The sequence below is a fragment of the Cuculus canorus genome, chromosome 1 (assembly GCF_017976375.1).
Source record: "Cuculus canorus isolate bCucCan1 chromosome 1, bCucCan1.pri, whole genome shotgun sequence".
NCBI classification, from domain to species: domain Eukaryota; kingdom Metazoa; phylum Chordata; class Aves; order Cuculiformes; family Cuculidae; genus Cuculus; species Cuculus canorus.
The window spans coordinates 143,313,181-143,334,912 of NC_071401.1; the positions used below are offsets into that span (position 1 = coordinate 143,313,181).

At 42.1% G+C, this 21,732-nt stretch overlaps 1 protein-coding gene across 10 annotated transcripts in view; it reads right to left on the reverse strand.

Moving 5' to 3' along the window:
- WNK1 (WNK lysine deficient protein kinase 1) overlaps nt 1–18,764 on the reverse strand; it is a 103,332-nt gene extending 84,568 nt beyond the window's left edge. For 9 of the 10 annotated variants that reach the window (XM_054051034.1, XM_054051050.1, XM_054051041.1 and 6 more), the window contains exon 1: nt 17,550–18,762. In XM_054051034.1, coding sequence (XP_053907009.1) covers nt 17,550–18,317 — 768 coding nt within the window. In that variant the 5' untranslated portion in view covers nt 18,318–18,762. Of the gene's footprint in view, nt 1–17,549 lie in introns of all 10 variants that reach the window. The other variant, XM_054051017.1, reaches the window with a different exon arrangement.
- Nucleotides 18,765–21,732: the final 2,968 nt, after the last annotated feature.

Here is a 21,732-nt window from a genome sequence, read left to right on the forward strand (position 1 = left end):
CAACATTTTAGGCATTGTCACCAAGTCTTGCACTGAATATTCAAAAACTAAACTATTGTGGTATGATTTTTGCCAGCAACACCTACTGCAAAAGTAAGCAAGATGTCTCTTCATGTCACTTTAGCCAAAGAGCTCCCCAAAACTGTGAATTTTGGGGTTGTCCTATATGCAAGGACAGGAGTTGGACTCCACGATCCTCATGGGTCCCTTCCAATTCAGGTCATTCTATGATTCTATGAAAACAACTTCTCTGCAACTTCATCTCACTGATACTATGATGCTTGGATTTTTAGTTTCTCAACATGAGAATATACTCCTCTAATGCTTTTATATTAGAGTTACAGAAAATGGCCAACAGTAACCAGACCTCTATTTGCAGGTCATTTCTGAACAACACCAGAAAACTACTAACGCTCTACAGGCTGCATTGTCTAAAGCAGAACACTCCAAAAGTAAGCTCTGTCCTTTGTCCACATGAAGGTCTTTGAACTACCAGTAATTTCAGAATGTGTTTTCTATCCGAAGCTCCACAGCTGCAATATTCAAATTAGATTCACAAGTAATCCAGAGGGTTAAGTTCACTTCTTCAGAGGAGACAACATGAAACAGCAAGATAGGAGACCAGACAATAAACATACATCTCCTTGACCCTCGGGATCAAAGAAAACCACACCACATCACAACCTATAAGGCACAATAACTTAATATTGCCCCGCACCAGTAACTGCTATGGAGAGTAGCTGCAGCGCCACACGAGTCAATGGTAAGCTTTCTTCCATCCTTAAATTTTCTCTGCAGCTCTTCTTGCAGGGAAAGCAGCATATTTGTCATGAAATAACCAGTTGGGTACCTATAGTTAGCTTATACAATATCATTAGTGCTAGTCAGACATTGAATTAGAAGCCAAAACGCAAGACAGATGAAACCAGGACTCAACAACCAAACTCATTTTTCAAAGACACTAAACAGGAATCCTGTAGAAGCACTGGAGAAAAAAAAATCATGGCAGGTATTTCCATTGGAACAGAAAAGGTATGAGCAGAGTGGAGGGGAGGAAGTAGTATTATTTGGCATCTCCAAGTTATACCATCACCAGTCATAGTCCTACTAAATACTCTGGGGTAACATCAGCATGTGGCTAGATATGAACCCTCTCTGCACTTCCACCACTCAGGAAGAACTAAAAACCAAACAATACAGTAGCCACAGATGCTTACAAATGTGAAACTAAATCGATAAGAAGGCAAATTGATTCAGCTCAGTTTCCCCAACAAGAGTCAACCCCTCTCATCTTTGATGAATGTGTCCCAAGATGTGACAAAGTGGACAGCACCAGGACCCTTTATCTCTGCTTGACAGGATAACAAAATATCTTGATGACTTCTACCATGTCTAATAGACTGTTCAAAACCCACAAGAGACAGTCAGACTAGCAGCTAGGCTTGCTATTTACAAGGGCATGTGCTGATGACTTCCAGACTCTCAAACTGTAAACCTGACACTAAACTAAAAAATGGTTGTCCAGATGAGGTTCCAGATGAAAGACTTCTTAGTGCTTTGACACCAAAGCAAGACAACACACAACAATATATGGCTGAAAAAAAAACCCCAATATTTACCAGTATATGACCTATCCCAGACAACTTATGTTATAGAAAGTCAGAGAACATGGAGAACTTAAGTCAATCATGGTTCTGAAGCAAGGAAGCTGCATACTTCGTATATGCATAAACACCATCAACATGACAATGAAAAGCATGCTCTCAGTTTTCATCAGCTAGAACAACTCCATGGATTCAAACACAACAGAAATTTTCACTAAAGGACATGTGCAATTCAAAGGTCACAAAATCCTCATTAAAGGACTCCAGAACAGCTTCAACATCCTTAACTCTCACCAGACTCCCTAAAACTCTAGAGCTGCAAATGACCCATTTCATACTGGCTGCAAGGGCTTCTATTGCACAGGAACTGCATTAGTGAATTCTGCAAGCTGGAAGGAAATAATTTCTGAAATTCAACGTACCTAGAAGCAAAGTGTGATCTATGCAAACAAAGCAACTCAACCAGACAATGTTTTGGGTGCTGAGATTTGTTCGAGGGGACACAGGGGGTGGGTGCTGGTGCTTGGTCTTTTGTTTTGAGGGGGGGAGAAATTTGAGACCTGTGGAAAAAAGGAGCTAACAGTGTGGTCAATCCCATTTACTGTTCCATCATACAAAAGTGTTAACCATAGACATTAAAAATATTTTAAGTACCTCTCTGAATTAGAAAGCTTTTTAGACTGGCAGGCACAACTCCTTTCAAGATTTGAAGCAGGTGGTCCAACATGGCAAATTTCCCTCGGTTTTTGTTTTGAGAGGTTTTTAGCTTATGTCTATAGCTATTGCAAATTTGTTTTACTTCTACTCAGTTTCAGTCCTATAAACTGCAGTCTTCATTAGTCAAGAACTACAGCCTGGCTTTACATTAGTTTTCTGCAGAGAAGCTATTTTAAGTTAACGACCATGCTCATTCTGCCATTAAAGTGGGTTTTTTCAGTCATGTACTTAGCACTCAAGGTTTTTTATGGCGCTTTGTTTCACATTATGCTCAGCAGCCCATGCAACACATTGCATTTTGCAACCAAATAGCCAATGGCCATTGGCAGCCTTCCACCTTCCCTTTCTCAATATTATTGGAATAAATCAAGGCTCATTTGCACATGGACGGCAGCAAAAAACACTCTGCAACCTGCAAAGTCAAGTTAACCCCCTTAATTATCAGTGTCAAGTAGATTTATTACTAATCTCATTACAAATGATTCATTGTTAGCTAGGATCACATCAGGTATCTCAGCTTTTTTTGCTAGAAATCCATACTGAAACACAGATTAAGGATTATCAAATGGCCAGAAGACACTAGGTAATAGTCTGGGTAAATGGTCTTACCTAATAAAACTACAAAAGGAAAGGAGACAACTGGAAGATTTCAGAGCAATACTTTTAGCTACTTTGGGAATAGCATCAGTAAAATCCAGCATCAGTGGTTGAAACATTATAATCAGTATCAGGGGACATCCGTAATACTCTAGAAAAGAAAATAACCTGAGAAGGAAATTTGCATTTAAGTGGCCCAATGTCATTTCTTCTTCTTTCAGTGAGTCCTAGACCATTCCACAGTAGAGCTTTATTTCACACTAAAGTAACGCTTATGGCCCTCTAAACTATTTGGTCACCAACTTGTGATCCCAGTGACTCCTGATAAACTCACAGCTGTTGGACTGAGTATTTATAAGTGAAACAACTGACGTACTTCCATCTGGCCTTCATGACAAGAGGATGACTGTATAGAATGGCAAATCACTACTGCTTCCAAACAAAACTCAGGGAAGAGGAAAGGGAAACTGCTGAGTTGGACTGCCCTTGACCCACGACACAAACAGACAACTCAGCTGTCACCTATGTTTTGGTCACTTGAGAAGCAGCAAAAAGTCTATCTGAAATGAGACACCTTATTCAGCTGAAGCTCGCTGAAGCTCAACCTAGTCTATGGATTTTTTTTGCCTTCCTGGAAAGAGATTTAGCTTGAGAAGGGGGAAGGGGAAAGGCAAGAGTATAAGACAAATTCCCAAGAGAACCATAAGCACATTTCCATGGATGAGATTGATTTACCAGCTGGAAAAATCTAAGTTTAGAATAAGGCAGCTCCAGGAGTCAAAATTTAGACGCAGGTTTCAACCATGCTCATTATTCTTTTACACACGGTAGCAGAAAACAGACACAGATAAAAAAATCTGCTTCATTCCAGGGGTGCAGTGGTGGAAATCCTTATTTTGCCAGATATAAAACATTGCCTTATACAGGGACCACAGGAAGATTCAGGAAGGCCAAAGCTACAAAAAAAAGAGAAAAAAAAAAAAATAAAAAAGGCAATGACTAATACAGTGTTTGGGGGGGGGGGGGGGGGCGGGGGAAGGTGGGAAACAAGAGTACTTCCTGAACAGGTAAGAAGCAAGAACAATTACCATTCCCACACAGGAACAAGAAAAACAAAAGATACCATTTCCCTACGTAATATTGCCAGAGAAGATAAGGACAGAAGTCAAAGGGAAAGTGGAAAATAGTTTTCTACATCGTCAACCAACTCATTCTTTCCATTCTAAATTCCAATGCCAACTTCCTCAGATTTCATACTCCTCTTAAGTGACAAAATATACTAAAAACATCACTATGATTAGAGCCTGATGCTTTTTAACTGCACTCAACCACACTAACCTAGTCATCATGCCTATCAGTTGAGTCATTACCTGGTATTTCTCAGTGATTTTAGATAACGTAGTTGTACTCCTTCAAATTATACAAGTTTAACCAAACCACATAGTTTGTTGAAAAGTTATCAAGACTAGAAGTTGAGTAACATAGTCTTGGATGCAATACAGTAAAATCACACAACGGAAATATTCAGTATTGTCTTATAAGCTGCCATGTTAGAAGCCACAACTGTTTTCAGACAGAGGTCAAACCACTGAAGAACTGCAGTGAAGCAAACCTTCAGTTAAACAATTCATAACACCAACAGCAACTTGCAATAATGGTAAATAACAGGCTACCACAAAAAGAATTTGGGGAGTTATTTTGCTGATGCTGAAAGTACAGCTAGCTGCTTTAGCTCAATTCATCCTAGCATACTTCCTTTGGTTAGCCCAACCTAATCTAAAGCTGCTTAGGCTCTCTTCACAAAACCAAACCATTTCTTTGCCTCACGATTTGAGATAATTACTGTTTGTACTAGTGTTAGTTTTCATCATAGGTGAAAAAAGGACTACCAGAGTTGCTGCAGATTCTTCTGAATTGGCTTATCAGCAACCTCAAATTCAAAACCCTATCACTTACTTGCTTAGAATCTAAGGCTGGTTTCTCCCAGATGCCAAGGAATGAGATTTTCCAGTATGGGTTTACCAAGCAGAAACCTTTATAGCATAGGTACATTAGGAGTTTTCCAAACTTCTCTACATTTGGAGTAGACATACTCTGCAAAGCTTTTCTCACTCTGGTTCTTCTAAACGCTTTAGTGCTCTTCATCTATGTATCTCAGAAAACAGATCCAGAAAGCCTGCAGAAACAGCAGTCACCTACCACTAACAAGGCCACAGATGCTGGTTTGGGACAGATGCCTCTCCAGTTCCAAAACCAGCCTTTCAAATATCTAAATTGTGGTAACATTTTAACTTGGAGATTAAATGCATAGGCTCACTATCTATTACAAAATAATAAAAAAAAAAACAAAAAACAAACAAAACAAATAGCATGAAAATGTTCATCACTACTAGCTGCTGCCATCGTATAGCTCAAATCCTGAATACATGCCTAAAATGACTTTACATGTTTGTGTAAGGTACAAAAGTATTAAAACTGCAAGTTTGTAAAAAAAAAAAAAAAAAAAAAGGAGAAACTAAAGATTGTCAACAGTAGCTTATTCAATAAGATAGTACTAAACTACGAATACAAAGGGAGGTATTTTGGCAAAAAGCAGTGACAAAACCTACAAACTTGTACTGAAGTATTACATTAATGATACTTTCATGAACTAGCCATTCATAGCAATGGGCATGTTCAGAATCAATTGTTTTAAACTTGCCTGATCCCAAGACTTCAAAATTCACATCATGTACATACTAAGAAACAAGGAGGTTTTTACTATTCCTCACATTTGTCTTGCAAATGGTCTTTTCAACTCTCAATGCTCCTTAGAAGAAACTATTTAAGTAAACTGTAAATGACAGATTTAACAGTCTCCAAAAACAATAAATCATTCTTCAATTCCGCTTAGTTTTCTGGGATTCACCCAAATTTGAGAAGCAAGCTTTCATACTGGACCTGTGGCCAGCAGGTTGAGGAAGGTCATTCTCCCCACCTACTCTACCCTCATGAGACCCCACCTGGAGTGCTGTGTGCAGTTCTGGAACTCCTAACATAAGAAGGATATGGAACTATTGGAAGGGGCCCAGAGGAGGGCCACAAAGATGATCAGAGGGCTGGAGTACCCTCTGCTATGAGGACAGGCTGAAAGAGAGCAGCTTGTTCTGTTTGGAGAGGGCTCCAAGGACACCTTACAGCAGCCTTCCAGTACATGAAGGGGATCTAAAAGAAAGATGGGGAGGGACTGTTTACAAGGGCACAGAGTGATAGGACAAAGGGGATTGGCTATAAATTGGAAGTGGGAAGATTTAGATTAGACATTAGGAAGAAATTCTTCACGATGACAGTGGTGAGGCACTGGCACAGGTTGCCCAGGGAAGTTGTAGATCCCCCTACCTGGAAGCGTTCAAGGCCAGATTGGATGGGACCTTGAGTGGCTTGGTCTAGTGGGACGTGTCCCTGCCTATGGCAGGGGTTTGGAACTGGATGATCTTTAAGGTCCTTTCCAACTCAAACCATTCTATGATTTTTAAGAAGAAAAACATTCATTTCTGAACCCTAGTCCCAAGATACAGACAACTGGCTATTTTTCCTGTTTGATGTAAGTGCTATCATATATATTTAGTTATGTGCAGTTGCAGTGACATGTTATATTTGGTGCTGTATTACTGTTGTGGCATTTTTTTTACCTTCCCCATACATACATGACATGTCATGTTCCCCACAACAAGCCTTATATCTCATGTGATGCATCAGTGCAAACATCCTGGAAGCTATGGACACCAACTACATGAAAAATCACCAGCATCTCAAAAAAAACAAAAGAAAGAACTTGAACATAAGATACTGAGCTTTTTAGCGTAACCTGATGGTACCAAGGTTACATTAAAATAGCTTAATATCTTATGTTTATAGCCATGCTACCTGAATAAAATCAAGAAATTCATTGTTTGCATTATTAACACCCAGGCAGAAGGGTCAAATTACAAACTATAGGACTATTCTTAAATAGCTGCATTACAATCTACAGCATATAAACAAGATGTTGGCTACTTAAATTTGTTCTGTACATGAAATTTACTTCAAGCACTAATGCAACTCAAACTAGAATTCCCTGCAATCTTTCCACTTTCTGCAAATGCATCACTATAACTTTAGAGGCCAAAATTCCACGTTTTCCCTCCTCAGATTTCTCACCTTATTTCTTTTTTTTTGTTGTCGTTGCCACAACCGCTGAAAAGCACTAAATACTCAAGCAGGTAGTCTACAAAACCAAAGGGAGTCCATAGGAACTCATGCATGTTTTCCTAGAGACATCTTCAGTATTAAAGTTAGGGTTTTTATGACAGAACTTCAGGCATAGACCATGCAGAATATATTAACGTACTACAGCATTTAAGTCCTCAGCAGTTACCCAGAGTCTCTTTGCTATTTTTTTGTTGTTGTTCCTGAGGGTAAATATTGAACCTCTCAGATACGTTCACACTTGTATAATAAGATCAGCAAAAGAAATCACATCATCACCTGAACTTGCTCATAGTTGCCATCAAGAGGCAAAAAAAAAAAAGAAAAGAAAAAAAAAATCAAATTCAAGTGCCCCATCGTATTTCCCTCCCTAGATACAGACAACTTGAAATGCATTCTGCTTTTGAGCTGCTTGTCTGCAGAAAAAAAGCTCAAGCTGCATGCAAAGGAAGTAGAAGAAACCACAGAAGAAACATTCTAAAACTAAATTCTTATTTTTGTATCAGATATTTGTGCAGTTTCTCCACTTTCAGCACTCTGTTCCTCGCAAATCACCTCACTAAGCCCCAAACCATGACAAATGCAAACAAAAACATGCCTTCAAAGGCCATTCTACGTACTATTGATCTTTACTTGTCTACATCCAGAAAGGGCAATATAAAAATTTAAAAATTCATTCATTTTTCAGTATTTCTTACTGTAGAATACCTGTATGAATGGACTGCTTCTCAAAAACTCTCTCATTCAAGTTCAGTCTCACTTATCACATTTTTTCTTTACGGAAGACTGAAAGGCTCCAAGTCCAAATCAGTTATAAAAAAGCACACTAAGTTAGCACCTGGCATTTTTACAGATACACAACTTACATTTCCCAAATGAAAGCATACTGTAAGCAGCTGAATAAAGAAAGAGACAACCCCAAAACAGTTTTATGTCGGAAAAAATCTGTAGAAGTCTCACTTAAAAGAAGCAGATTTGAAAACAGACACGGTAACATTTTGTAATATTTAAGCAAAACCTGCTAACAGTTCAGAAATTGCCATTAACAGATGCATATTACATAAGAGTACCCAGATTTGCAGATCCTTAAGATAATCAGCTGGGATCACTGAAGCTTTTAATAGCAATATTTGTGGGTTATTGTTTGTATGTCATTAGTCTTTGCCAGGACAGAAGCAGTCAAAATACATTCAAATTGGGGTCACAAACTTGCCAGCAACTGTCAAAGCAGAGACAAGTCACAAGGTTACTCTAAGAGAGGAAAACATCCAAGGAAAACTGGGTAACACCAACAGTTGGATAGTCTTAAACTATCATGAGACTATGTTAACCAGCCAAAACCAGATAAAATGTGCATAATTGCTGATATAGTCTTTGTACTATCTTACATTTTGCTGAGCATTCCAACATAGTTGTTTCAGATTTACCCATCAGAAACAGATCAGTATTTCTATGTTTTTCAAATTCTTCTAAATGGTACTAATAAACTCTCAATCACTTAGAGTGTTTCCACCTGTAGCTTTTTCGTTTCTGATGCCAGACCCTAATCTGCTATCAGAATTCACTATCTTCAGCTACTGACCCGATGAAATTAGGAATGGCTGAAGCCATCCAAATGAAAAAGATCGCCCAAAAGAGCTAAACAGAAATAACAAAGCTTCTCCATCATCATAAGGGGTCTAATAAAGCTTCATATCATCTGCTATCCTAAAGCAGAAAAACAGCAGTTCGGTGGATAGCTATCAGAATTTTCTATCAATGCCTGCTTATTAGCAGAGGTGACAAGATCAGAGCCATTCAGGACAACGGCTCAAAACTTCCACATCACAAGTCACCACAGTTGCCAAAGCTTGCTCTTTGTTTTAATCTTATTGGTAACATGCTAGAAGGAGTCCTGCTAACCAGTTGTGAAATTAGAAGACTTCAAAAGCACCATCATGATCCTGTCCCGAGAACGGATACTCCAGAGAATCGTTGCCCAGACTACTGTCAATAGGTGAACCAGAAGATTTCCAAAACATGTTCTCAGGTACATGTGAAAGAAACAGTGTCCCCTACATTAAAACACAGAGCACTGTGCACACCATTCATTCCAGTGTCATTGACACATCACTTAAAAGCTCATAGATACTTTAGTTACAAGGCAGATGGCCATCAGGAATAAACATACTAGAGGACTTCTAGATTCTAAGTAGGTAGTATTCCCTAAGATTCTGCTTAGACATAAAATAGTAGATCCAAACAGCAAGTTTGTTCTCCCGAGTGTTTTACAATGAGTTATCCTCACAAAAACTGCTTATATCTTATATATTAAGATACATATTAATACTTTATTTCAGAAGACAAAAAAAAAATACCAATGCTAGTCTGCTGGAAAATAAACTGACAGCATGTTAAGGTGATTGTGATCCATGCAAAGTAACATACAGTACTGCTTGGAATTACCCGGGCAAATCTGGAAGTGCTTTAGAATGATCTGGATACATACAATGCACTTGTCATCACCGGGTGAAAACGACAACTGGGACAAAGTTCAGAAGCACATTTGAGAACTGAATATGAATTCTTCTGGTCACTGTACTGCACCACAGTTATTTTACTCTGGATTATTAAGGGAGAAAAAAAAAAAAGATTTGGCAACACATGATCATCTTGTTGCAAGGATCTCCTTTTGGGTTAAGAGGACAGCGCCACATAGCATAAAACATTACAAGCACAAAGTTTATCCATTGCAGTATGGAGTTAAGGAGTATTTTGCAGGCTGTGCCCATAAGACAAGAAGTCAACAAGCTCCCTCTCTCCAAAGATGACCTCAGGTGAGCCACAGAGTCAATCCTAATCACCTCTTCACTTCCCCCAGGTCTCACAAGGGCATTAATGACAGCAACCAAAACCACACATTGAGAAGTGCTGGTATGATATTTTCCTAATACATCTAAGATGCTGGAAATAAGGCAGAAAGAAAGGTATCAGTAGTACCTTGACCAGAGACATTCTAATACTGTTTAAGGTTCAGTATATAGCCTAAATGACTCTCAAAAGGGGCTAGAAGAAAGTCTTGGGGACTGTAAGCAGCTTCCATAAAAGCACCTGTTAAGCCAGTTTAAAATTTGAGTCTCATTTGTTTGGAAAAGAATTTTAACATCATATTTGAACAGATTTTCAGATGGCTGATATTAGATAAAAGCCGTCAGCTACTCCAAGAAATCAATTTTCAAGCAGCACTACAAATCCTGGTATTTAGAATACAAATTGTTTCAGATATACTGGAAGAGCATTTTTCCAGACATGGTGTAGATGCATCATGATCAAGATAAAACCATGGCATTGTTATCTAAAGTTTTAAGTGTCAAAAACAATGACTTGCTACCATCTGCTATTAAAAAAAAACACACACATGCTCTGCCAAGAGAAAGCCCTATGCCCAGCTGCAGAGTTACTGCAACTCACACGATATTTATTATTTTTCTTATAGTCCAAATGTTACAGTCATTATGTCTATGTTTCCATTTTTCATAAATTAATAACTCTCAGGAGTAGGACAAGCTTGAAAATGTGAGCTTAAACTGAAACAGAAAAATACTCAACTTTTGTTTCGACTCAACCATGATTTGGGAGAACTGATTTGTGATCTCAAAACTAAAGGTTTCTAATCTTTATAAGAAATGAGAGTTTCTGAAGAAATGCATGACAGGAAACATCAAGGCTACCACTGCTTAGCCAAGCTTTATCACATGCAAAGGGTGACAGTCAGAGCTGTGCTGTTTAACAGGCTGCTGGTATGACACAAAAAAAAACAGTAACAACAAAATAAGAAAAATGATGTGTGGTCTGGAGGAATGTTGCTAACCAAAAGGTACTGAATCTACACTGCACTACACACTGCATCCATGGAGACTACAACAGATCTATTACGGCTTGTTTTATTTATTACTCTGCTAGACAGCTCTCAAAGGACACTATACAGGATGTCTCCAGGGAGTTTTATCAGGTGGGTTTTTCCGAACCCCTTCAAAGAAAGATTATGGTCCTGACACTTTTCTTCAGCCCTCAAAAGTTTAGTTATGAAGCTAAGCATTTTTATTTTAAACCACAACAGCCCAAACCAAATCTCATTTAAGAGATTTAATTCTGCAGCTCTCAAACCCACCCGAACTGACAAATAAGAACCTGTTTATTTCCATAAGAAATGCTGCATTTTCAGACTGTACTGATCCGATTATACCTATTGCTTTGCAACCAGCCAGTTACAAATTGAACTACAGCCATCTCCAAAAGTGATATCCCTTTGAGGTAAGATTATTTTCCTAAGTAGAGGTCTCCTAACAGCTGCAGCTCCAGAATGTACTTTAAAGCTCCCTTCTCTCTTTCAGGGTCACCTTTGTAAAGCCTGAGAGAGCCTGACCACTGTTTATACTTCTGCAGGTAATTAGTCTGGCTCCTTTCCCCATGTCATTTATCAAGCTGTCAATTGTATCAATTACAGCACAAATGCTCAGGAATATGGCTGGGGTTTGTACTTTAGCCAAAGGAGAAGTTTTCACATTAAAGATTTGAAGCCAGTTAAGTACTAGTAACTTGTTCAACCCTACAACATGGAAAACCAACAGAAAGTTTAGACTTCACTCCAAAAATATCCAAGCTCCCTCTGCGTGCCCATTTGAATACCCCTGGAAATACACTGTAACCTGAAAGTGCTATGAACAGATTGTAAACATATCTTTTTCAGCTTTTTTGCTTTCAGTATTTTGGATTTTGTGGAGCTGAGAACAGAAGAAGAGCTAATAAGGACAGAACAGTGTTCACAGAGATAGTCACACACCTTTCTTAATCTACATTTTTGACAATTATTCATCTGACCCAGAAGCAGTCATGAATGGGAGGCACGCTGCCACTGTCACAGTGGCTGTAGCCATATACAGTTATGCTCACAGACTAGTAGAGCATTTTAAACACTGACACAAGGTACAGGATAGGCATGGGAGCCATCATACTGGATTAGACTTGAGCTTGATCTGTTCTACTGAAACAGTTTTGTAAAACACATTTTAAAGTACTCGGAATTAAACCACAGAGCTTCCAAAGAATGTATATTTGTTTCAGGATGCTGATTATTCCTCCAGAACTAGCAGAATGTAATCTTTTTCCAATAGCACTTAACAGGCAGATGAATTCCAGGTATGGACTCCTCAGCTTCCTCTCACTGGACAAAGGTTTTGATCTGTTTTTCTGTTTTGCATTAATGTAGATATATGACTGTGCATCAAGGCAAGCATCTTTGCAGACAGGCCTCTTAGGAAGCAATATGCAACCAGCTTTAAAAAAAAAGGAAAGGCTTCGGAATGCCACAGTTATGCGATAGAAGGCCTTTTTCGGTTGTCAGACTTGAACGTGCAGCTTCTGAAACCTTTCCAGCTCAACTAGTCCAGCAAGCAAAAAGTTTTTTAAGAACTATACTTTGACTTCAGTAAGCTGATATTTATCATGATGAGCCTGCAGTGGAATCTATAACTTGGAGCATAGAAACTACATTCCACTGTTGTCTCCTGATCTAAAAATCAGTATTAAACAAAGCTTTAAGTCTAAGAGATACAGATAGGTATAGGTTCACCTTAAGTGTCACTAAAAATGAAGATATACATCATATTCAAGCAACTTCCTGTATTGTGAGTTTTAAGTTCACTTCTATGCATTGTTACACTCAGAAAAATTCTGAGATATGGAAATACTATTTAGCACCTCACTACTTCCTGTAATAAAGCGACAGCAGCTTGCATAATCATTTTCACCAGAGTGCACTACAGAATCTCATGGTTCACATACGGTTACAGCATTATACTTGTTTTTCATTTCTATTGACTATGTAAAGAAAAATCCATTTGCAAGCTGGAGTATTTGAACACTACACTCAGTCTACAGTTAACAGTCTGCAACAGAACTGCATGTGTGTAATCTACACCAGTTTATAAGTCTTCTGAGTAGTAAAGGCAACCAAATTCACCTTTACCTTCCCCTCAACATAGTAACAAGTACAACATACTCTTCTGGCACCACTTTCACCCCTCAAATTCATTTCTTAGGCTTAGATGCCCTACCTCACTTGGTGACAGCCCTCAACTTCCTTTTCCCCTTCAGCAGCTCATGTGTTAAGCACAATAACCTAACACTGCACTAACGTCAGAGTAAGAACGGCAAAGTGACATATCAGCAAGAAGATGCATTCATAAACTGTAACTGCTGACTGACCAACCTATCCTTTCTGTCAAAGAAATACAAAGGATAGGAATGATAAAGCACGTATCAGACAAGCAGCAGAGTTCTCCACTGCGGGCAATTTACCAGGAATGCTTTTTCAACTAACGTAAATATCTTTCTAATAACAGTTTCAAAATCATACTTTAAGAGGAGATACTGTCCAAATGAATAAGTATTCAAATGTCTCCAGCAATACACAGTTCAAAAAAGAGCCCAACTTACCTCCCATATCAAGTGCACTTCCATATTTGAAAAGTTACCGGTTTGAATGCAGAACTCAGGGCAGTAATTCTAAACACAAGATTCTGCAGTCCAGCAAGTGACTGCACCACTCTGTGCTGTTCCGTGAATCAGAAGTTAAATTACAATCCTGATTCAAAACCAAATCAAAAGTGAAACAGGGACTTGAAGGACGACACATTACCCCTAAGATTTGGCTTTTACAGTCAACTATGCGACCCTTGCTGCCTCTGGCATAGAAGTACTACTTCAGATAGATAAACTTAATGCAACAGGAAAAGGCATCGCAGTTTGACCACGATGTTACCTGACCTGTACAGAGGTGACAAAAGACTCAGTGCTCAAAAATGTAATGTAGTAAGACTATTGAGTAATATGCCAGTACAAGAAGTGTTATTTTAAATACACAACAGCATCAGTAACCACTTTTGCCAACTTCTATCTACTTAAAAGACCATTAAAGCAGTAACCCTACTACTTCACTCAATTTATGAGATGTGCTAATGACAACAGTAGGAGGCACACTTGACTCAGAGTAACTAGAGTTGAGATGAATATATACAATGGCAATAAAAGTATTTGAAGGTTAACACTACAATTTCTAGCAGTAGCTAAAGCCGAGCATTGGTCCTAAAGAGTTGCTGCTGAGCTCTTCACAGCTCCACCATGCTTATGGCAAGGCAGGTATTTCACATGCATCCAATATTTAAACTGGGTTCAGTTACAATTTGCTTTATATAGAAAGGCCACAAAGTAAACTAGGACAGTCCATTAGTCACACCTTTGTTAGGATTGTTACACATCTATAAGAACCTTGAAATACTCAACTCCTTCAAACCAAATCTTCCCATCTTCCACAGACAAAAAAAAAAAAAAATAATAGAGTGTTGGCCAGGACCTCCCTTGGATGTACCAAGAGCACCACTAGGTTGCCCACAGAATTTCAGCTCTTTCTCCTGTTTTCTCCACAGTTAAATAAATCAAGGGGCATTATAACATGGTTCAAGAGCCTTCTTAAAGACGTGGAGCAATATTCTGCAGAGTATCAGCAGCAGCTTGGGAACCCAAGCTGCACCTGATAAACAGCACCCAAACTCTCTTTGAAAAGAAGCATATTAATATTCTTTGATTTTACACTTTATTGCTACAGGGCACATACATAAAATTTAGGTATAACATTATTCAGCATTAAAAAGTGATTCTGTCAGAGATCATCATTAAGTCTCCTGTGCAGTCCTTGATCCACAGATTCCTACAACAGAATCTGCTCCAGTATTGAAATACTGTAGTTTAACTAAGATGAAAGCAGCTGACATCTTCCTTCCACACAGGAGATATTTTAAAGAAACTGAAGCATTTGAGGTATGCTACAAAAGCCTTAAAAGAACACAAGCCCAAAGACTCTGCAATTGTACAAACTGTTCTCTCCCCATTCTGTTATACACCTTGCAGTCAAGAACACCGATACACCCTTATCAACTTTGACCAATGCATGAGAGGAACAATTTAGTCTGCATAATCATGCTAAGCAGCCTTCATTCCAGCAGCACTACAGTAGCAGTGCTGAGAATACTCTAGAGAGGTGGGACAGCTACAATGTCTATGCGCTGCTAGCACCAATACAGAGAGGAAAAGCTCTTCTATTCCTAAGAAAGGTTATTTCAAGACAATTAAAAGTGGCTATCAGTTATAGTTACAGTTGGTGTAATATAACAAGGAAGAAAAATCATCTGTATTTTTCCAATATAACGATTAGGCTTTGAAGGTTCATCAAATCTCAAAGAATGGCATTCTGGAAAACCCATGACACCTACATTTCAGTCCACCTTTGTGAATCCAGACTGTATTTTGATACAAAGCACACACAGAGAATATCACTAACCTGTCAACAATTGTATTTTCCTAGATAAAGAAGAGGATGTACCCATCACAACAACAAATGTTAAGTTCCTCCTTTAATTTCTACACACTAACAACAAAACGGGACTTTATCTTAAAATATTGTATCTGTAGAGCCTAGTTCCTTTAGCAAGCACTTAACAGCTATAAAATTTACATCCATGTTTCAAACTTGTCATTTTGCGTGCAACCTCCTGAAGAGAGGAAAGCTACAGTCTTCAGAATAATTTAACCCACGAGGCACTCCTGTAATGTAGTTAACCTCCAAGCAACACATCAAATATTTCCCCCTTGCAAATATTTTCATTCATGCTTTCTGCAATCTGTCATTTCAAATTACTCATTAATTTCTTAAATCAATTGAAAGCTCAGCAAGACACTCTTGAAAAATGAGTTTCTTTATTAAATTACTTCAAAGAAGGTGCTTCTTTAGACAGTTTGTCCATATAGTACTGATGATCAGTCTCTGATCAGTAAGTAAAGCGTGAAGATTAAAACAGATTTTATGGGAACTCCCAAATTGCGAAGATTAAAATCTCAAACAGAAGTCATAATTCTGGTGGATTAATAAATCTCCTCCGAGTTCAAACTGCATGTGAAAAGCTCAGGCAGTGCCCGACACTAGATCATCTCACTTTTTTAATTTAAAATTCATGCTCGAAAGACTGATACAGCAAGCACTTAGCAGCATAGAGGAGTGGGGTGTGCTTAAGGATCACAAAGAAAACTGGAAGCTTGCTTCCACAGTCAGTAAGCATAGAATTATCACAATAACATAATCAAGCAAGACATTGGTAGAATGCTTGAGCAATCATCCAAAAGCAAATATCATCACTTCATAAGCTGTCTCAGTTGGACTGGAATAGACACAAAATTGCTTTTGAGGGGAAGAAAGTTTTGGTACATAGTCAGTGCAATCATTCATTTATGAGCAATTAACAGCTTAAAAAACCCTCAAAGACTTCTGGGATTTTGACCCAATGCTTCTTTGCCTGCCCTAAACTGGATGGGAACATACACAATAATAAAGCTATACTGCATGAACCCCTCTATAGGCCGCATCACTACTCAACACTAAAAAGCAGGCTCTAGCCTTTTAATTTAATGCCGAGGCTTCGAAAACAAACTAGTACACCAAGTATGTGTTCCTGGTATTCCAAGCTCTTCCCACTTCTTTTAAGGTCGCTGCACAGCAACTCATGTCTTGGTTATACAAGCTCTGACTCGTGTAGAGCTAAAGGTGTTCTTGCCATCGTTAGACTGGTGTTCTACAGAACACTGGCTCTGCTCAGGACAGAAACTTTCTAGAAGAGGAGTGACTTAGTCCAGTTGAATCCGCTAGTCATTTAGAAAGGTTAAAATTCGGGCGGGGGGGGGGGGGGGGGGGGGGGGGGGGAAGGGGTTAAGCTTCAGAAAGGCAACAATTACTTTACCCATTTGCCTGTGCCTGTATCAAGTGTGAACCCTAGAATTCAGAATGAAAAAAATAGCTTTGGAAAATGAAACAATGAGATGGATTACATGACTTTGTGCATATTACGGTTATCTCCGATAAGGATTCACTGCCACAAATATACAAAATGTCTGTGAAATTAATATTTTTTTCTAAGACAAACACCTAAACAAATTTTGAAAATTTCAGGCTAGCTCAAGCTGACATTCGCCTACACATTTTCACTCAGCCTCCCTAAAGCCATGTACATTTACAATCCCTTAAGCTACCTTTTGGAGGCATAAAACGCAAGACACCAAGAAACAGAACTGGAGTACATTTTCTGACTATAAAGCTAAAAAATTCTTCAGAGTGCTGAGTATTTAGAAGAATTAAAAGGCAAACTGATTCCAAGGAAAGGCTGTAGCTTTCTTCCAAATGACTGGCTCACAAAGGTCTGCAATTCCCCATGTGAATAAAGCAGACCTTGAGTTGATGGATTTTACCTCCTTCAAGCACAAAGCCTAGCACCTGGGAGAGTGACTGCTTTGGTAATTCACGATTTTAATTGATTTTACCTGCAGCTCGCACCAGGCAACTTCCACAGTGGTATCCGTATCCAGTCCTTTATACACAGTTTTGAAAGAACCTCTTCCAATCTCGATGTCAAACTTCAAGAAGCGACCATCAGGGGAGATGCCCACCGCCTTGGTCTCAAGCTCTTCGATGTCTTCCTGCTGCGTCCTCCGCTCTTCAAATTCCCGGCTGACAGCCGATGCGCTGCCGGCGACGCTGGTGGGGGGTAGCACGGTCGCCTCATCCTCCTCCTCCTTGGGCAGCAGCAGGGAGGCATCCTTCGCGGCAGGGAGCTCCTGAGCAGACTGTCCTTCGAGGGGAAGCGGGGCAGGTGGTGGCGGCTGCTGCAGCAGCGAGGCCTGGGCGGCACCGCCAGCAGCAATGGAAGAAGTCCGGCTGGCACACTCGGGAGGAGAGACCAAGGGAGCGGCGCTGCCTCCCGAGACAGGGGCCGAGGGCTGCAAACTGGGCAGCTCCAAGGCCGTCGCGTTGGAGTCGCAGATCACGCTACGGCGGAAGAAGCGGTGCTCGGTGGCTGCCGCCCCTCGACTGTCCTTGTCCATGGTGTGGCGGCGGCGCCGGTATTCCTCGCTCCGGCTTTCGTTCCCAGCTCCTCCGCTCGTCCCACCGGCCCCGGAGGTTCCGTGCTCGGCGGCTCCCAGCTTCTCCCCGACGGAGCTGTCCGAGCTGGACCCATTCTTGGGCGGCGGCGGCGGCGGCACCAAGAAGCGGGGAGCCGTGGTGCTGCCGTCTGCGCCGCCCCCCGACATCGTGCCCCGAGGGAGCGCTGCTGGGCGAGGCGGCTGCGGGGACGGTGAGGGGGGAAGGCGAGGGAAGGGACCGGTCACTGAGCGAGGAGCGCGCCTGTCCGCTGCTGCCGATGCAGCTGCAAGAGAGGAGGGTCCCAAGGGCTCCTCACGGCGGAGCTGGGAGACGGCTGCTGGGGAGGCTGGGCCGGCGGGGTGGCTCCCCAGTCAGTGTCTGCATCCATCCTGCGGCGGGGAGCCGGGCAGCGGGGCCGACATGGAGCAGCAGCAGCGGAGAAGATGATGGGGGTTGGCGAGGGCAAAGGGGAAAAGCACCGGAGCGGGAGGACCCGGAGCCCGGGGGTGGGGAAAACGGTGCCTTCCCGGCTGCTTTAAGGCGAGAGGAGCGAGCCGCGAGGGAGAGAAAGCGGGCAGGTCCGGGAGCAGCCGGGCCTGCGGGGAAGGGAGTGGGAAAGGGCAGGAGAGGGAAGAAAGAGGGAGGGAGGCAAGGAGAGGGAAAGGAAAGGAGGGAGACTGAGACAGAGGAGGAGAGGAAAAGAGGGAGGGAAGGAGGGAGAGGGAAGGAGAGAGGCCCGCAGGCCGGCCTCGGAGGAAGCCGCGGCGCTGCTCAGCCCCTCGGGGCGGGCGGGGGAGGCCTGGGCAGGCCCGGATCCCGCAGCCCCGGGCCGGGGGCAGAGGGAAAGCTCAGTCTCGCCTCACAGGGGCCGCGGCCTCCTCGCCCTGCAGGCACCGCCCGCGCTCCCTCCAACAGCCGCAACGGCCGCCGCCGCCGCCTCGCGCGGGGCCGGAAACCCTCCTCCTCCTGCTGCTGCTGCTGCCTTTGCCACCGCCCCCCGCCCGCAGCCTCCGCTCACCGGGGGGGGCCGCCGCTACAGGTGACCCGGGTGCCTCCGGGGTGGCGGCGGGAAGGGAGCGTGAGCCGCCCCGGCGATGTCTCCGCGCTAAATGGCGACGGGAGCCCGAAACCGACACACACACAGGGCTGGGAGGAGGAGGAGGATGGGGAGGAGAGGATGGGTGGGAGGAGAGGATGGGTCGGAGAAGAAGGAGGAGGAGGAGGAGGAGGAGGGAGGGAGGCAGGCAGGGACAGCGCCGCCGGCCACTCCCCCTCACTCGCGCGCGCCCTCTGCGCACGTGCCGCAGTCCTCTCCCGCCCTCCGCCGCCTCCCGGCGTGCACCGCGGCGAGCGCGGGGCATCACGGATATTGTAGGTTTTTTTTCTCCTTTCCGACTGGCGCCTTTGGGAAGATACCAAGCGGGTTTTCCTCAAAGGAGGATCCTAGCGTCGTGACCAAGGGGAATAATGTGGCGCTTAGGAGCGATTCGTGTTCTTCCCAAAGTGGGGGTCGGGCATCTGGCCGCCCACACACTGCCTTCGAGGCGGCCTGGGCCACTGGAGGCTCTAAAGGCTCCAAAGGCACCTGGTCTGCAGCTGCTTGTTTCTTGTTCATAACCGGGGCTGCGGAGGTCAGAAAGGGCCACTGGTGTGGCATCGTGCCGAAGGTGTTCAGCACAGTGGGCTGCTTCCTCTAAACTGCTGATAGAATCTGAGTTAACTTTCAAAAAATTGATTGAAATTAAATGGAAGAGTAGACGCTTTCCAAAACAATCCAAAATGAAACAGGACAAGTCCTATGTTCCAACTATTTGATACATTAACTACTTAAATTATTGTTTGCAAACAGCCTTTAAAAATCTGTATTATTGTGGGCAACAACATGTAGAATCATGGAATCACTAGGCTGGAAAAGAGCTTTGGAATCATCAAGTCCAACCGTACCTATCCACTACTAAACCACATCCCTGAGCACCTCATCTACCTGCCTTTTAAATACCTCCAAGGATGGGGACTCAACAACCTCCCTGGGCAGCCTCTTCCAGTGCCCAACAACCCTTTTGGTGAAGAAATTTTTCCTAACGTCCAATCTGAACTTCCCCTGGTGCACCCATTTCCTTTTGTCCTATCACCTGCCAGTTGGGAGAAGAGACCAACAGCCACCTCACTACAACCTCCTTTCAGGCAGTTGTAGACAGTGATAAGGTCTCCCCTCAGCCTCCTTTCCCTAGACTGAACAATCACAGTTCCCTCAGCCACTCCTCATAAGACTTGTTCTCCAGCCCCTTTACCAGCTTTCTTGCTCTCTTCTGAACGCATTGTATCACCTGTACACAACGGCTCTGTCAGGGTTTGGGGGTTTCCCGAGTTTAGGTCATTTGAAGAGACATTAATTAGGTGACCTAAAATGCAAATAATTGCCATGTAGATGTGTGTTCCCAATTATTTAAAAGCAACAGGATTTGCAACCTTTGGCCTGAAAATGGTCGTTCCAGTCATGGCTGTGGCTGCTGCAGTTGAACCAAGGCTGCACAGCAGCCAAAGGAGCAGCAAAAGCCCCTGCCAGCACACATACAAATCGGGAACTTCCAGGTTAGCAAAGCATCGGCACACACTAGTCATCGAGTTTATTTCTATCATGTTCCTCTTTTGTATTAACAAACCAAGACCAAGCACTTTCCTTCTTACAAGAGCAGTCTTTTGAAGCCAGTGGGAATGTACTGAAGGAGAAGTGAATAATTTGGTACTGTGTCTTTCAGGCAACTACAAGTCAAAAATTACACTAAGGAAAAAAAAAGTAAATTTCCCTATTTAAATAATATCTCGCCAGCAAACACACTGGTAACACCTTCTGCACAATGTGACACAAGTGGCCCTTTCTGACCTCCACAGACCCCAGCTGCAAAATACCAGCCTGAGGAATTCTCACATACTTGTACTCCTCACATAAAAAATTAAATACCATGCAGTAATCAGAATACTATTGTTTTATGGACATCTTTCTGTAGTACTTCTCTTTGTAACAAAAAATAATGAAACAATCTTCATGAAAAGAACAAAATGCACTTCATTTTACAACTCGTTATCAGAGACTTCTGGACAGCTTAAGCCTTCTAGAGCTTGCCTTCACTGACGAAGTTAATTTAGTTAGTATTCCATTAGTTCACACTCTCCAAAACAATGCTGACTGGAACAGATGAATTTGATTAGCAGCAGAGAGTGACTGAATCAAAACTGGTTAGCTCGTAAGTCAATCTACGTTCAAGGCCAGGTTGGATGGGGCCTTGGGCTGCCTGATCTAGTGGGACGTGTCCCTGCCCATGGCAGGGGGCTTGGAACTAGATGATCTTTAAGGTCCTTTCCAACTCAAACTATTCCATGGTTCTATGATCCCCACTGCACTGTCAGGACCAATGGCACTAGCAACTGACCATCAACATGCCCTCTAATACTGAGCAAGGTTCAACTTCACTCAACTCTTAGCTATGGGGTTTTGTACATCTCTCTAGACACCAGAGTGAAGACTCACTTATAGTATCAGCAGCATATCCAGCAGGTGTATCTGGCTTTATACTCTTAAGA